At 37.8% G+C, this 18,601-nt stretch overlaps 1 protein-coding gene across 5 annotated transcripts in view; it reads right to left on the bottom strand.

The window, feature by feature from the left end:
• The window catches only part of CDK14 (cyclin dependent kinase 14), a 320,052-nt gene that overhangs the window by 163,169 nt on the left and 138,282 nt on the right, over positions 1-18,601 (bottom strand). For all 5 annotated transcript variants that reach the window (XM_017729275.1, XM_008629897.2, XM_017729276.1 and 2 more), the window contains one exon: positions 4,665-4,727. In XM_017729275.1, coding sequence (XP_017584764.1) covers positions 4,665-4,727 — 63 coding nt within the window. The remainder of the gene's footprint in view (positions 1-4,664; positions 4,728-18,601) is intronic.

Raw genomic sequence — 18,601 nt, 5'->3', positions numbered from 1 at the left:
CTACAGCTATCTCAAGGCTGCACCACTAATTAAGAAGCAAATCAGCTTTCATTAATAGATTTATTTTTAAGGCAGGGATGCAAACAAGCAATGCAGGCATGACAGATGCAAGTCTTTGCTCCACTTATTCTACCAGTAATAGGAGTTACAGTAAACAAACTCAACTAGAAAATAAATGCATCAAGGCATAAAGATGAATTTATGTGCATTACTGGGAATGTAATAACATGGAATAAAAGTTAAAATAAAGGTGATGCTTCAAAGATTAGAAGAAGCTAAGAACAGTTACATTTTCACAGGACATGCTGAAATGCACAAATAAAAAGATACTTAAAAATTAAATTATGAATTTACAAAATGAGAGCCATTTATGGACAGCTGCAAACAAAGGCTCAGGAGAACCAAGAAGGTAAGACAAAAGACTGGTGGAAATAGTTCTGTACCAGATGGAAAGGGACATAAATCAGAATGAAGATCATAACAAAAAAAAAAAAAAAAAATCACTGGTAGGGTCAACTAGTTGCTCTGACCCATTAGAGTTCCTCCTGTAGGAAGCAATCCAGATGTTCCAGTTGAGCATGGACTATCTCTAAAGGCTGCAACAGCTGTAGGGAAGAATGCCAGGAGTATGGATTTCAGTCTGGGCCAGGAGGAACAGCATGGGGAGAGTCAGGAGCAAATCTTGTACCTCAGTTTGCCACAGCACATTTTGCATCTTGGCAAGTCCCACAGGACACACATATAAATCAATTCCTATTTCCAGTCATGGACAAGGCTGCAGCAGTAGCTTCCAGCAGAAACATAATTATATGTGGGGCCATGTATTTAAGATTTATTGCTTGGCTTCAGTTGTGGAAAAACTGAGAAAGACATCTCTAAAACCAGACAAGAGAAGATGAGGCCATGCCTACTACACAGGGACTTATTAACTGATTACCTTTCCTCTCAACATCTCTAACTATAACACCATACACAGTATATTAGTATACAGTTATAAGTAAGTGGTAGGCATGCAAGTTTGTTAGCTACCAAAGGTGTAAATAATTGTGTATTTGTAGCTAATGTATTTTGCAGAATATATGGACTGAAATAACTGCTTTATGCCAATTTCCCTTCCAGCTGATGAAGATGTTTCAGGTACCTAACCACGTTTATGTCATCAGGATAACTGGTTTAACATTATCAGGGATAGGCATTTTTAAAACAACATCTCAGCTTCACACACAAATTCCTTGAAGGGAATTTAAAGCCTGATGTTATTTGTAAGACTTGTGCCTCCATCCATGAATTAGAAAATCCTGAAATCATTATGTGTCAATACATAAAATTATAAATACATACCAATAAAAATGCTAAACCTAATACTTTGGGAAGCAATATTGTTTTATTCGCCTAAGCATATTGTCCCCTGACTTCTACAACTGTCAGCTGAGACATTCTTCTTTATACTTCCACATCTTATAACATCCTGCTTAGTCTTTATCTAAAATAGTTAAGTGACAGCGAATAGCCTATTTAAAACCACAAAGAAAGGCAGTGTCAAACACAACACCTGAGGGCACAGCAATATGTGTGTCCATCAAAGTAATTTGGATTTTTATTCTATTTACAATTCTTCATTTAAAAGTAAGCCTGAGGGAACAAGCATTGTCTTTAGCTTGCAAATACGGAGAAAACTCAGAAATATAATTAGGCTGAAGATACTCTATAGAAACTAAGATGTAAGTAAATAATGTTTTTCCTTCTGCCTTCCTATAAAATACTGTTTTACAAGAACTACTGTACATATTCTTTGGAAAAAGAAAGATGTGTGATTATTTGGGTTTGTATTTATAATAACTGGCAACAAGCCAGAAAGGAATATCCATCAATAGGCAATACTTTCCTCAAGAACAAAATTAAATGGCAGGGGGTCTTTTGTCATACTGAGAGAGCATCAATGGCTTAATCCCACAGGTTAGCACCAGAGAGCCAAGACTAATTTATTGCTACTGGAATATAATTGCTCAACTGGAAGCTTTTTAAGTGGATTTAGGGATCACATAACCACTGATTCTGAACAAACACTGTCCAAAAGTCTGACTAAAAGTGAAATTACTGAAGAACCTCTAGAAAGGAGGGGCTGGCAGCAAGAGAAGGCTAATTAATATGGCTCAGCTCAACCCTTAGAAATCAGCTGTGGATCCAAACAGACGACTTTGTCCAGAAGCTAAAACCAAAACAGGTGGCAAAGTCTCAGATCCCCACGTGCATAATTCAACAAACTGAGTACAGCACAACAAAGCATTAAAATGAAATGGTTATGAAACAACCATCTTACATCCTCTGAAATAAAAGAGCAGAACAGGCTTTTAGTTTGGCATGCTGATGAAGGTCTGGGAATTTTTAGCATATGTGACTAGGTTTCTGTCCTCCCAGCTAAAGAAATCACTCTCTTGGGATATTTTTCACTCAGCTTTGAGAGCAGGTATTGCACTGAAAATCCCAAGCAGGCTGATTCACTCACTAAAATGGTAGGACCTCAAATTGTCATGCCTGGTTTTAATAATTACTGTGCAGTTAAGGCTAGCCTTTGCTGCCAGCCTGGCAAGAGAATCTACCAAATATATATAACTGATTTTCATCAGTATTATTTAAGAGGAAAAAAAGTTAATTGTTCAACGGGATTGCTCATGTTTCATCTGTGGATTGAAGTTTCATCTGCTCCAACTTCCAATCTTTTTTCATACTCTTCATCCCTGCTGATTTTATTTTTATAAATAATCCATTGGGACTTTAAAAAATTTGAACCAGCAGTACATCAGGATTCTATACTTAGCTACTCAAATAAATATTTCTAATGTGTCTATAAGCATCAAAAATGTTGCTAAGCACTGTTAGATGGTACAGATAGCCACAGGAATACATGCAGCAAAATCTAAAAGGGAAATGCTGCTGCTGCAGTTCCCTCTGAGGCTCCTGTTTTAAGAGACAGGTTTCTCAGAATTTGGAGGAATGATGATGCACTAGCAAGCCCAGCTATCTGTCTATATCCATCCTGCTCAAAGACAAGCTCACTGGGCCCTGATATGATGAAATAAAAGTACAGCTATGTGAATTATGGCACCTTTTTTAGCAGGGAACAATTACAGCCACATCAACTACTGCATATCAGAACTTGAGCTACACAGCACTGCAGCCTTGGAGTAAGACTTAGAAATCTGAAGCAGCACAAAGAACTTTCAAAGCCAGTCTTCATTTAATCCAAAACTCAGAGAAATGAATGTAAAAGTATCCACACAGGGAAATGAAACACAGCCCCCTGGTTTTAACAAGCACATTCAACACCTGAAACTCTGCTTAGGAAACTGAGCAGTGAAGAATGCTCAGAAGTTTTAGGGGTTGAAAAGCAGGTCCTACCTCACCCCCTTTACTGCCACACTCACGGAGCCCTGTGAAGCTGGTAATGGGAGGAGACCCTGTCCATGCTAGTGAAATGTCTCAGTGACAGACATTACAGGGATACTATCTTGCAGCATACACACCATGTGTTTTCAAAAATAACTTTTGTTCTTTTTTTTTTTTTTGCCAAATATATGCACTAAGGAGGAATTTTCCTTGGTTTTGCAGATGGCAGTAATTCTAATCTAAATTCATATGTTGTAGATGCCACTTTTCATTCAAAGAACACAGAAAATTAATGAAGCTACATGATGTGCAACAATGATCAGCTACTGGAGAAGAAAAAAATACAGCCTCCTTTTAAAATAATTTTTTTTTTTTTTTAAACCAAACAGGCCTTCTGACTTTTCCAGAAAAGAGACAGAGTTTTCATGAACTTCTGCATTTCAGTAAGTTAAATACTGGAATAAAGTTCTCAGTATGACAAGTGAAGACTTAAACACTTCCAAAGTAGAACAACAATGGGAAAGATGTCAAAGTGCAAGACAAGTGTAACAAATATCATCTGAGTTATCTATACACACACGACACATTCTGCATGTCTCGTTGGCTTCCATTTGATGCTAAAATCATTTGGCTGACTTCCCAAATAGTAACTGGATCAAGTCTCTACTCATCTATCTTTCCATCAAATCCCTAATAAACTCTCTCTTTCTTGCGTGATGACTCTCAGTACCTACCTTAGAAGGAAAAAAATTTCCGAAGTGAGATCAGCTATAAAAATGCTGATCTGATCCACGCAAGCAAGCAAAAAGGTTAGGGAAGATTTTATATGTCCATATAAAAAGCAGTACAATTCAGCTAATACAATTAATTACACTTCCCTTAAACTTGGTGAACCCACACTGACTTACCTAACTGCAGATCTAGCACTGACAGCCTAAAGCATATTTACCCTGGGGTTTTAGGGCAGTATTGTCTTAAGAGCAAGTGTTCGAATGGAGGGGAGGGATTACCAACACTGTTAACAGCATTCACTAATATATTTTGGCTCTGAGTCAATTTTAAAAATTTCAGAAGTTCTGTTGTGGGTATGCTCAAATACTCAAATACTTGAATTTGTAATTAGTTTTAAAGAAAACAAATACTTAAAAATACAGTTCATATGCCAGTCATTTTCCCTTTAGCTAGCAATCAGTTTCTATGAAACAACTGGCATGACATTTTTTGCAAAGTTACTGCTACTGCATTTGCCTTGAATGTGTGCTCTTTTTGACTCTTACCTTCACATTCTCTGGATGAAGCCCTCCAGGGTGTTTGTCCATGTACTGACATAAATCAGTGTGCTAAAAGAAAGTCAGATGGAGAAAACTGTATTAATATCTGTATGACTGCAGCAGTAAATACTCCTCTACTTAGGAGTGGACAGAAAAATGGAAAATAAGATTTTTTTTTTCAGCCACACATGTGCAAACACACACACGTACGTTTACACTAATTTTATTTAACAGCTTTGATAACTGATATGAATACTTAACAAATGCAAATTAGTATTTTTTCTAACACCCTGCATTTGGTAGAATAATTACCTGAATTTTAATATAATTCTAAAACTTGTAAGTACAGTATCACCATCAACACCACAAAGATTATATCTAGACAGAGGACGAAGAACCTAAAGGGAGAATCTCACATTCAGCTCTCATTGTTCACATTAAAACATTGCCTTTTAAATATAATTTTATAGTGATTCTTGATTAAGATGGCGTAAAGGTTTAGAAAATAAAGCTGAAAGGCACTGCATATCAGAGTACTGAATGATACTTTCCAGCTCAAAAAGAAGCACATATTAAGGACATGTACAGCCATTAAATACAGATACTTTAGGAAAGAGCTTCATGGAAAATTCAAATCTAAGTTTTCACTTAATTTTCTATATTCACTTCATTCTCCTATATTTCCAGCAAAAATAGCAGAAAATCTCTTCAGAAAAAAAAAAAGAAGGCTTACAATGTATAGATGAGTGTTATTTTTAATATATAAATATTTATAGCTTTTACTATGGAAACACTTTTCTCTGAATTCTTCTCTTACATTTCTACACGTCAGCAGCATGGTTTCAGTCAAGTGGCATATTGCTTCTCTGATGTGCTTGCACAACTCAGCTTCTGGAATTATGTTCAAAATAAAAAAGCAAAAATATGCACTTGATTAACCAGCAAATACTCAGAGACAGACGCTGCCTTCCACATCTGGTTTCTGAACACATCTGGTAAAAATCACCCAACATTCCTTGAAAAGCTACTTGGCAATACCTGCCTCACATACACAACAGCCCAACTAAATACAGGGAGTTTTCAAAGTGAGAGTTTTGGACAAAAGTTGCCTTCCACATAGCAGAATGGTCTCTCTGAGCAACATTTCCCAAACCAGGAGGCATTCTTTAGTTCTCTTTTGCAGATTTATAGAGATACATCGGAGAGTTCACACCCAAGACACAAATTTTTTTCTAGCCACAATCATCTGAAAATCGCTTCTGAAATCACAAACTACAAAAACACACTGTGCATGTAGAATTAACATTGCAAAGACATAAGATGCACAGGATGATTAGGCTCTGCACTAGCAAAACTATTTTCAGGAATTCCTACATGGCTTCAAGAGAGTGAGAGCCCTGACTGCAGGAAATTGCTTGAATCCCAAAATGAACAGCATGTGTATCACAAGGGCAGAGGGCACACTCAAACAGGGAAACCACACTAAATACAACAAAACAGAGATTATTCCAAAATGCAAGATACAGCCAGAAACTCTTCAATTTATAGTTTACAAATTAGAATGCATTTACAGAGAAAATTTAAAGATAAATTTAAAATATTCTACCAGTGAATTGTTAGTATCAAAGAAGTGCATTTTGCATAAAGAATCTTAAGTTTAAAGACTTATTCCTCATTTCTGTAACATCTTTAGCCTTAATGTACATATTCCTCTTCCATTCTCCCAGTTAGTTTTCTGGGTCTGCATAAATAAACCATGCCACAAATGTACCAGTCACCCTTCAGTATGCATCACCACATTGTACATTTTTGTCTTGTTTACTGTATCAACACCAAGAAAACACGCTTAAACAAGGTTGTTGGCTAACCTTGTCATTTGTTTTGATAAACTAACAGTACTAATCCCAGCACAAGAGTCTGCCTTAACATCAGCTGAAACACCATTACTACAAGTGATGTCTAGTGTCAAATAAGACATTTGTGGGAATCCACTCATTTTAATGGGTTATCTGTTATTGAAGAGAAATGTCAGTCTTTGAATAGTGCTAGCACCTGCAGTACTCAAGGGAAGTTTAAAAACAAGCAGGACATTTCACTTTAGAAAGCCCATTAGGGTGGCCAGGGAAGCACTGTCCCATCCTCAGATGCAGCCATCGCAGCCCCTGAGCACGGCACTCTCCCTCGCGTGGGCTGGCTCAAGGAATGATCATTTCCCCCCAGCTCAGTCTTTCAGCCTTTGTGAGCGACAGATAACCTGGTAGGTGGGAAGTTCATTGCCTCCTTCGTCTTCTATTGATTTCTACAATTTGCAACTGGTCAGCTGACAGAAACCAGATCAGAGGAAGACAAACCCAGTGTTGCTTCTGAAGGCCCCTTCCTGAAGCCCCACCACACCAGCTGCGCAGTAACTGCATATTTTTATTCACCAAAAGCTTTTCATCCTATTCAGAGTCACAACACTAGGAATAGCAGTAAGTCATATTTTTTATTTCCAATATACTTGTAATAAATGGTAAAGATAACGACATTTTCTCATATTTCAGCTACCATTTGGATGCATTTTCTCCATACAGAAACATCAATGACAATGTGTTTGTGTTATCCATCATTATTCTTCCTAACCCGAGGAACTACAACTGGGAGCCTGATATAACCTTCTGCCATCAGTTTAACCATCAAAACCTTCAAAAACTGACTGAACACATCTACCTAAAATTCAATGTAAGCAGCAATTTCCTCAGAATCCTGGAAACCTTACAGAGTCAATTGTGCTGCAGTCTCTTGGCATTTTTTTCCTTACACACACACACTACAGACACAGAGGAATCTCTACCAAATCTTCATTCAGATGGGGAAGAGAAACTGAATGCCTGTTCTGTTCAAATCTTTCAACAGTTTGCTTTCATAAAACTGAGAGTCCTTCTCATGAAAAGTAACGAAACATTATGGTAAGAACTGTGGAAGCAACCTAAAATGTTAGAGCACATTGCTCCCCACTTTAAAAAAAAAGAAGGTGGCAGCAAAGCAATGGCAGCATCAGCTGCTCCTCTTTTCCCAAGGTAGGGACTCAATGCACATTGAATTAAACATTAGTACAGCCAGGAAAACTGACAGTGCTGCAGAGACAGCTCTTTCTAAACCTGTTTTCCCTTTTGGCAGCCAAACTGTCTGCTCCAGTGCTTGTGTGCACAACTGACATTGAAGAAGACAACATGAATGCAAGTTTCAGGAAAGCATTAGAAAAGAAAACAAGAGAGCAAGCTGGATGAAAGCAGTTTTCTAATGGTATTCCATGAAATTTGTACCATATAGATGAATGGAGTCCTTTTCTTCATGTCGTATTTCAAGGTGGAAAATAACATGCTTTCCCAAGTGGAAGAGTGGCTGCAAATACAGTCTACCCATACTCTGACACTGAAATCTTTCCTGCAGTCACCACTCTGATCTAATAAAATACATACCCTGAAGGAAAACTCAAGATACAATTACATATTGGCAATAACATAAAACTATACTGAAACAAGGATCAAACACAAGAAACAGACCAACCAATACACCTTTTACAGTCCATTCTGCACTGTCTCAGAGGATGAGGGCACCTCACAGGGAAGCAGTATACACCAGGAATGCAGTACAGAGACTTCCAAGTAATTGCACACATTCTGATCCCAAGTGGACCTGGCTAGACCAATTCTGCTTTGAGCTAGATTTTAACAGCTCTATCAGCCATACTGTTAATCCCCAACACACAAAAATCACCAAAGTAATACCATGCTGACAGAACATTTGATATTTTAGTTTAAGTTCAAAATCACATTAGTTCCTGCTCTTTACACTCCACCAGTTTACCCACGCCTATATGTACAAATATTTTATTAGCACTCCTCTGCTCATAATAGCTACACAAAAAACAATGAACAGAGATAAATCAAGTTTCTGTAGAGAAGAACTCTACAGAAAAAGCTAGGAAAGTCCAGAATTAATGGGGTTTATCCAACCTTCTATTTGTTTCCCCATTAAATGCACATTATGATAACTCTTAAAAGGTGTAATGTAATCACATACTTTTTTTCCTTCCCAGGATTAGACATACTCATTGAACAGAATAGGAGACACTTGATTAAAAAATAGCTGTGCTGTTTTATGGTTGGGAGGTTTTTTTTTATTCTCAAATAGCTTGCAGTGTCTGGCTTTTTTACTACTTTGAAGACAGAAATAACCTCACAGGTTTTTCTACCCTGCTTATCACTATGCTACTGACACACTTTACAACCATAGAATAATTTCATAGCAGTGCACAGGACATAAGGCATTACTTCCTTTTATCAGACAGGGAATTGAACCAAAGACAAAAAAAAATCCTAAAAATCACTGATCTGGGCAATTCTAGTCAAAGAACGTTGGTTTTAACTTTTCAGAGTATTTGGCACTATTTAGCCTTCTGTGTTTTGACTGACTGTGGTGGTAATGAAAGATATTCTGGTGTACACATGCATCCTTCACCCACACACACACCCTCTTCCTATTCTCTGTCTGATGGACAAGGTGGTTTGTCCTAAGCTAAGAACACCAGGTGGGCATTGCAGAAGGAATTGTCTGGATGCTCGCATTCCAGAGATGGGGAAGCTGATATGTTGTTATTGACTTTGGTGCACACTGGCTTGAAAAAGAGTATAAAATGCACTGGTAATATTTAAATACATAATAACAATAAATCTAATCATAATCATCCACCTAATCATTGTGTCCTTTTCATGCCTGGCTGAAAGCCTGGTCTCAACTACTCTGCAACACTGGCTTCAGTTACAGCTGTAAATGTGTGATGCTTTTGCAAAGGAGACTGAGAATTTCATGCTGAATAGCAGAAATCTGTCATATCAGAATTGTGATGATAGCACTTTCTGCTGGTGATGACAATTCTCAATACAGCAGGGATGGAACCCAGTTCTCTACACCAGTATTACCTGACTTGAAATGATACTTCAAATGAGGCAGGAACCTCAGAAGATGCCCTAGCTCCCACATTCACAAAAAATGAGAGAAATTCAACAACAACCACATGCCTTCACCAGAAAATCCTCTGCAGAGCTGCATAACAAATGTTTCCACAAGGATGAAAAAAGGAGATTGCCCAGGCCATCTTTATCTTGGTGTACTTCAATTTTAAGAGCTTCACTTTTCCACTTCACTAACAAAACAATGTTTTGTGCAAAACTTGTTATGCTTTAAGTGAACCACTTGATCTCTTCTCTCACTACTGGCTTACCCAGAAACAATTTCACTTGCTCAGAACTGAATAACTACAATATTTGAAGTGAGAAACTAAAGACAAATCTTTGAGATGAGAGGGGGAATCTTCAAAGATAGCTCTTAAGTACAATTTATGATTTTTCTGAAGCTTATCACTTGACTAGATTTTGGATGATTTTCAAAATAATAGCCCAACGCTATGCACAGAACAAAGACTACCCATCCCCTAAATGCCAAATCCATACTGTACAGCTGGAATATTTACAATAAGGATCCTCCAGATATAGGTTCAAGATGTGTTTGCCATTTTGGCTGAAAGTAAAAGCAAATATAGACAACCTGAGACAGACTTTGGCATTTTTTGCCTTCAAATAATGGTATTTCACTGCTGCGTGCCATAGAATCACTGCTCCAGGGCTGCACCTTGACTTCAGGGCTCTGGCACACACAGCTACACCTCCTTGAGAAGGCCCTGTGCAGCTTTTTTGTTACCTTCTCTCGATGCGTTAAAACACAAACCCTTTCAGTGCGTGTCTCAAGTAACAAGGCCTTCATTAAGAAACTCCTGACCCTTCCTGGGCTTGATGGCACAATTTCTGCATAGACCAGAGACTGCACAATGCTTCCTAGGACAGGGGATTAAAAACTCATGCTCAGCAATGCTGGTTCAGTGAGTCTCGTTTCCGAACTGAATGTAGAAGCACATCAGCCAATGCCTTTTTTTGACCCAAACTTTAATTAATTGCAAATATTTTCCTCCCTGTGATGAAGACAAGTATAACAACTCCTACAGGTAGCTGAAAATGAGAGAGAGATTAAGTTACTTTCCCAACATAACTGCTCATAGTCTAAACAAAAATCAACAAAGTTGTACAGGGATTTAAGAAAAAAAAAAAAAGAAAGAAAGAAAATGCACACTTGCTCGGACTCTCTCTGTAATATTTTGCACTCATTTTTCCCCCATACCATCAACTACCATGACAACTCTACAAAAAGTATGCCTTACTTATGAAATATTGTCTTCCAGACTCACATGAAGAAATGAATTGATGAGCTGGGGTTTTGATTTAAACTTGGGGCAGTGTATAATTGTATGAAGGTCATTTTTATTCAGCAAGACTCTGGTTTATGTAAGTAGACACATGTGTGTTTATGTTTGTGAGCACACTGTGTATAAGCATCTGCTGAAGGGAAAAGAATTCTGACTGATATTTATACAGCTGAAGCAAGGTTTATATACATTACATCCTAGTTCTGGAAAAGAGAGGGTATGCAAACAGAGGGGGAAAAAAAGGCAAATGTTGATGGTGCAGACTCTTCCTTTCTCCTCTTGAAGGAATTCTAATTATGAGTAGATGAGTAAACCACAAGCTAGAAAATGTCCTCAGATATGCTTAGTGCTTCACTTTAACATCAACTATTTTGCTCAACTATCTTGCTCAGAAATCAGAGATTCTGCTACCTAACACAAACATGTTCAGACAAAGGGCAGGACGTTTCCTTTCAAAGGCACAGCCAGTGACATGAAATGATCTCCACTTTGCCCACCCTTTTCCATAATAATAACGTGACTATCATTCTCTTCTAATTAAATTAGTCACTTCTAGTTCCCATGCAATACATTCTCTTTCCCTCCTCTTCCTCAGTCATGATAAATCTCTATGTGACTTAGTCGTCCCATAATTCTGCCTAATTGGTTTCAGCTGTCATTTTTGAAGCTGAAACGTACGGAAAGCCCGGGGCTTGTGAATGGAACAGGAAGCACTTCCAACTGCATTCCCATCATGTAAAACCAGCAATGTGAAAGAACCCTCCCATTAAAACAAAAACGGGAGTATTTGGCTGCCGGCGATGCCATCATGCAGCAGACAGATTGTGCTGCTCCACTGAGGCAGTGAGGCTGTTGTGAGCCATTCCTCTCTGTTCAAAGGGGAGCACATATTATTTATGCCCTAGCAGCTTTCCTGACTAAAATACTTCCCCTTCTGTCACCAACAAATTCTTAAACCGATAATATAATTTACCAATAAAAGTACAGGCACCAGGAATATTTGAAGTGACAAGAGAACAAAAAAAGTTAATTCCTTTTAAATGGCATGTGTCCCCCAACCTAAGTGCTCTGCAGATTACTGTGCCACAGTTTAAACTTATTTCATGTCACTGGTATTTTCAAAAGTGTCATAGACTCTTCATTTTCATGTATTTCTGTGGCTTTCTGTAATTCAATCTCTTCCCTATATGAGATGACAGTGTTAGCCATGCTAACAAAAAATACCCTACAAGGTGTCTCTGGGTGATACCTAAGGAACATCCAGCAAAACAGCAGCAGGCATCAGCACCAGCTGTGCTGAGCAGCAGGAGAAAGATATATATTAGGGATTCAAGAAAGAAAAAACTGCCCCACCAGACAACCTTAGTGAAAACAATTCTGCTAACAGATGTTTTTAGTGCCTTGGATTTCTCTCACACTATCAACAAAGACAAGTATACTTCAAAATACATGAACAATACTATACAGAAAAGGAAGCTAGGTGGGGGGTGAGTACATAATACAGATAGAAACCTGTCTGAAAACCCCAGAGAGAAAAAGGGATGCACAGTTGTCTGATTTTTTGGCTGTTACTAGAAAAGATAAATTTATTTATGGATACAAAACCCCTGTTCATTTCACAGAGAATAATCTGGTTTCTTACAGACAAGTGAAACACACACTACTAAGGAAAGAATTGTTGAATGAACTGAGAGATCTTCAACAAAATACAGTTTTCTAAAGATGCTAGTTTATCCTCCTCCTTATTCTCTGCCCACCTTAATAATTCCATCAGCTTTGTGTTCTTAGTAAATCAGGTTAAGGAGACATAACCCACTTAATTTAGTGAGATTATTTGAACAAAAGAATGGCATTGAAAAAATCAATAGGAATTCCTGCTTAGTATGACCAAAACATAGCATCAAATCATCAGCTTGTGTAAACTGTGATGGACTTAGAGACCCCAAAATCAAGAGAGTTGGGACAATTTTTGCAAGCTGTAACACATGTGCCCACAAGGATGGACATGTGCACTTTTTCTCTAATTTTTTATGTCATTGAGCTTCCACAACACTGACCACGATATGCACATATAACAAACAAACAAGCAAACAAAAATAAAAATAATAAAAATTTGAAGATATGAAAAAGTTTCTTGTTAGAGCATGGAAGATACCCATAAGATCACAGTGAGATTACTTGCTCCAGGACCATGTAAGCAGAATACGTACATGGCAGGGAGGCTGACACTCCACATACAGCCACAGTAGGCAAGTATCCACACTAATATTGGCATGGTACTGACCATGGATAATTCAGTTGTATCTGCACAAGCTCAGCTGGCACAAGAGCCCTTCCTATGGTGATGTGCTTGGCTACAAAAAAAAGGCCATCTTCAGAACAGGAAACAACCAGTGCAAAGACTTTCTTTAAAAGCTTCCACATCTGTGTAGACCTCTCTTCACACTGGCTGAGTGATTTTTTCCTGTCATGTATCCTAATCCTACCCATGCATGACTGTAAGATTAATAAAGATTCTACAGGGAAAAACTCAGTTCAGACTGCAAGGAACACAAAAGAAAAAGGATGCTTCCATGGATTAGATCCTCTTTATTCAAAGTAGTAAAACAGAAAAAACTATTAGGGCTTTTTAACTTTCAAGACCTGTCTTTTTTTATTACTTAGGCTTGATTCTTGATTCCTGCTATTCACCATTTCTTAATTATCTTTTACATCATAAAACTATAAAGGTATCTGCAATTATTGACTTATTCATTCTGACTTCAGAATTTTTACTACTATTATTTTGCCAGAACTGCTCATCCCAAGTTTCTGTTTTTAAAGATTGCATAGATGTATTTTTATCAATATGACTAAATTAGTACAAAGCTACATACTTCGCTCAGGAAGGAAAAATCTATTTTTAAGATTTAGAATTATGGTAATCATCACTCTCTAAACAGTAAGTTTTGGATTGGTGGTTTGTTTGTTTGTTTTTTCAATCTGAACCAAATAAATCAGAGCTTCACATTTTAAGAGGAATTAAATAAGAGTTACAACCCATATTATTAAAGAGAGCATGAGAAAAAAATGTTTAACTAGACTGGAAAGTCTCTAATGCAAGTTGAGATACTGTCAGGTTTCACCTCAGAGAGACAATGGCAATGCCAGTTTATGACTAAAATTAAAAGATAAGGAATATGTGGGATGCCACCAGAACTACTGATGGTAGGGCTGTGCAGAAATCTGTAACATAGAAATAATTAATTACTAAAAAAAACAACCAACAAACCAACACAAACAAACAAAAAGCCTACAACTAGAATAATTTCTTTTTTTAAACTTTGTTTAAAGTAGTAAAAGAAGCTGATATATTTTTTCTTCAGTTCCTGACACAGGGAAGCAACAGTGTATTAACGTCACTGAAAGACTGAAAGTGTTCATATTTCACTGATGAAAATTATGATGCAGAAAGATCCATATAGAACGGACTTCAAAAAGAAAAACTAATAATTTTACCTATATCTACTATCAATGACATAATTCTATCAATTATTTGCCTAAATTGTTCTTTAAAAACTGACACTATTAAACAAACCATCACCCCATAGTAGCTAATCTTTCTCTTCCTTACATAATTTCAGGTTTCCTTTTTTATCCTCTTTACCATTCACATAGAAATAGGTCACTGGCTTTCTCTATGATATATTTAAAGGTTGTAAATATCTCATAATTTTTTTATCCCCAACTCTTAAGAGCCCTATTTACTTAGACTTTTCCTTAGAAGGCTTTATTCTCGATGTTTACTCATTCTTGTCTTTTTCCCCTCAGGTCTCCATCTGATTAATGTCTTTCTTGCGTGTACAAATTTACCCTGTAGGATGGTGGGCTTACCTGTACTGAGTGTCATCACTGGCATGTCTATTATGCCTACTATGCATGTCTATACTACATGTATGTGTTTTTGATGGACTTCAATGACACTTGAATTTTTACCTGTAATTTAGGAAAAAACTAATTGGGATCTGTCAGAAGGTAGAATATCTCATGTGATTTCCAGTATTCCATCCGTCAGCTCAACTCTGCATGTTTCTTGTCCTTTGATTTTGTTGTGAGTATTGTTTTGGGGCTTTTTTTAATACTTACATTGAATGCAATTTTTAATATTTAATAAAAAGAAGAATAAATAATAGATGCTAATTATTAAATGGTGCACAACACACCGCAAATCTAACCAATATTTACCAACCATTAGTAAATTGTACAAAAATTGGTCATTGATATACACACAGCCTTCTAGCCTGTTGGACTGTAAATCTTGATTAATTTTATTAATATATCTATTCATCAGCATGTGCTCTCCATATGAAGTCTACACAACATTTGGAAATCCTGCAAAGACAGGATCACAGAATCCCAGAATATGCTCAGTTGGAAAGGACTCACAAGGACCTTCAAGTCCAACTCCTGGCCCTGCACAGCACCATCCCCAAGAGCCACACCGTGTACCCAAGAATATTGCATGAGTAACATCTGTCCTTGCTAGACATGTGTAAACTTCTTAGCCTAGAAGGAGTATTTTTATTTAAATTTAAATATATTTTCTCATTCCTTCCTTCCTACCGATTCCCATGTCTGGTACAGTCTTTACCTCTTGGCAAAGTGCTAAACAATTTCCTTCTGAAGTACCACTTCAATCCTTCCCTCCTGAAGCTTTTTTTTTTTTGCATTTCCAGCCTATACTTGGACATCAGCAGCTCCTGTCTCTGATCTGCTCTTTAAAACTTGAAAAACAAGGCTTTCCCAACAGCAGTATTCCTTTACTGCCTCTTCTCAATAGTACAGGATTTTCTTTCTGTTTACTCTCAGCCTTGTTCTGTCACCTTTTTGAATGCAACTTAAGCAATGCAACTTGTGGCAAACCTGGGGCATGAGGCAGGGTCAAACTACAGGGGAAGAGCTCCTTCTCTGGCCAAGGTAAACGGAAACTACTGAATTCAACTGCTCCCATGCTGGGAGTCCTGAGTGACTCCGCTCCTCCCCAGAGAGGACAAGCATGTTCACAGTAACCAAGGGTGTCTGCCAAGAGGTGACTGGAGGCACCTGGCCTGTTGCAGAGCTTCACCAGCTTTCAGTCCTTGCTTACCATAGCTGGACCTTGATTTCAAACGGGAAGAAAATCACCTGTCATTTCACTTTCACACCAAAATAATGTTATTCAGGCTCCAAGTTTCACTCTCAGTCAAGGATTAGAAGACTCCTCCTTCCTTCTTTTGCCCAGCTTCTCCCTAGGTATTACACACCACTGAAGGATCCTAGTGATAAGAGCTCAAAAGCAGCTCTGGGACACTATTGGTTTACCCTGCTCTCTCACCTGCTAAAAAAATGTGGCTTTTTTTGGTTTGTTTTCATAAACAATCAATGCCATCCTACCTTTAGTTTCAACACTTGTTCCCTAATAAAATAAATTAAAATGGAAAACCAGTAATAGCGTTCAATCCAAATTATCCAAAGTTACAAGAAATTGAAATTTTTCAATGGCAAAATTTTTGATCCTTGCAGGTGATGAATTTTTCCCATTTTCTTACATAATACTTTATAAGTATTATGTAAGACAAATTTGTCCCATGACAAATTCAAAATCTCAGCTGTGTAATTCTTAATTCTGATAAAGATATATATATATATATATATATATATATATATACACACATATATATGTCAATTTCCAATGAACTTTAAAATGAGAAACTCAAGCCTATTTTTTTCTTACAGGAAGTGGGAGGGAAATGCAACTAATGAACTTTATTAAATAAATTCATTGTACAACAACCTATTTTAGCTGCTGTAATGAAGCAATGAGAATTAAACTTTCTTCTTTAATGGAAAGTAATTTTTAGAAGCAAAAACATGCACAAATATTAAAATAGGCAAGGCAATTGAAAATGCTTGGGTTTAAATTACGTTATTAGATTACTCTGGAGCTTCTTCACTGTTGAGGCAGTCATAATATTGCTCATTACTCATCCTTCCAATTATAAGTATCTGTTCTTGTTGCAAACCTAGTTCATAAATATTGAAAGCATGATGTAAAGTATTGCTATACAAGCTCACTTTTACATGCCAGAAATAGGACAAGCTGCTGGTTCATTTATTGATAATAATATACTTAAATAATTATGCATAATACTAAAAACCTCATTATCATTCTACCAAGCCTGTAGCAAATACGTCTTGCTTAGGATTGCCTTTCAGCAATTAAATGTTTCTAAATTCAGTCATCTTCCTTTTAAATAAACAAGTGAAGCAACAAACGGTAGCAGCTAATGATCATTTTAGAGCAAACAGATGTGAGCCCATCTTCAGAGATCTCTCAATATGCCTGAGATCTCACCTGTAAAATTCACCACCTCCTTGGGCAAAGCCGGCCATACCAGTGACACTTCCACTAAAGGCACCATCCCCATAAGATCGCCTAAACTAACACCTAAACAGAGCCTGGCAAGGAAGGGAATAAAACCCAACAGTCACACTCCTCCACTGAACTGTAAAGCTGAGCTGACCTTTTACTTCGGGAAGTCACTGCAGTCTTAGCATATGCAAAGTGTGTAAAAATTTAATATTCACATCTTGTTTAGCACATCCCAGTTAAATATACTGAAATTATTTTCTTTACCATCTATACGTGAAAATCTATCAGCCATTCAGGTTTTGTAGAGGAAATTCCAAGCAGCTCATTCTCAAAACTTCCCAGGTAGTAAGCAATGGCTCTCAGTCATCCAGTGATAAAACTGAGCTCTAAGAACACTTTGCAATACGCTGACGTAAGAGTTAACAAAGAACACAAAGAAACTATGCCTGAGTAACAAGGTACTGTATTCTAAACTATTTTTGACTAAGTTCTTTCACTCAAAAGGAGTTAGTTCCCTTTCTCTTCTTCCACATAAATGTGTACAGCTCCACATTCACCACCAAAATGTTTATACGGAGAATAAATTTTTCCTGATCTTCAACTGTCAAACAGAATTTTTAAAGATTGACTTTTCTTGGCTTTGCAGAATGTCATGGGTTAGCAAGCATAGTCTCAGAAGTGATATTCTTGCAAAGGGGTGCTTACAGCTTCCTCTGTGATCTGACAGAACCTATCAGCTGGCCAGTTTGAATATGGACAATTCTCTAAGCCACTTAAAGTTGTGACCGCCTCTGTGATCCACACTTAAGAATACACAAAACCCCCCACAGCTCTCTCTCGTTTCCGGTGCTGGGACAGGTGGTTGCGGGGCCCCGTACAGGGGCCTGGTGGGCCCGGCCCAGGCCCTGCTCGGGCCAGGCCAGGCTGGGCCACGGTCCTCCTGGAGCTGATGAGCCCTGTTCCACCCACGGAACGTTCCTCCTCCCCTTCCCCCCCCCCACAGTCCTGCTATGGGCAGCCAGAGCGGCTCCGCTCCCCCTCCCCAGTGCGGCCAAGATTCAGCTGAAGCTGCACCGCTGTCTGGCAGAGATCATGTGACCGACAGCGATAAGCAAAATTCCAGCTGCAAGACCTAGGTGAGATTAACCCTTTTAGTACTGTAAAGAGCTGAAAACCTGAGGGAAGAGAAAGAGGAGATGCTTAAAGCTGAAATTCTGTTGTAAAGTTATGATGTATCAGAGTACCCATTGT

This window comes from Corvus brachyrhynchos, unplaced genomic scaffold (genome assembly GCF_000691975.1).
Source record: "Corvus brachyrhynchos isolate BGI_N302 unplaced genomic scaffold, ASM69197v1 scaffold142, whole genome shotgun sequence".
Classification (NCBI taxonomy): domain Eukaryota; kingdom Metazoa; phylum Chordata; class Aves; order Passeriformes; family Corvidae; genus Corvus; species Corvus brachyrhynchos.
This window is presented reverse-complemented; position numbering and strand designations above follow the sequence as displayed.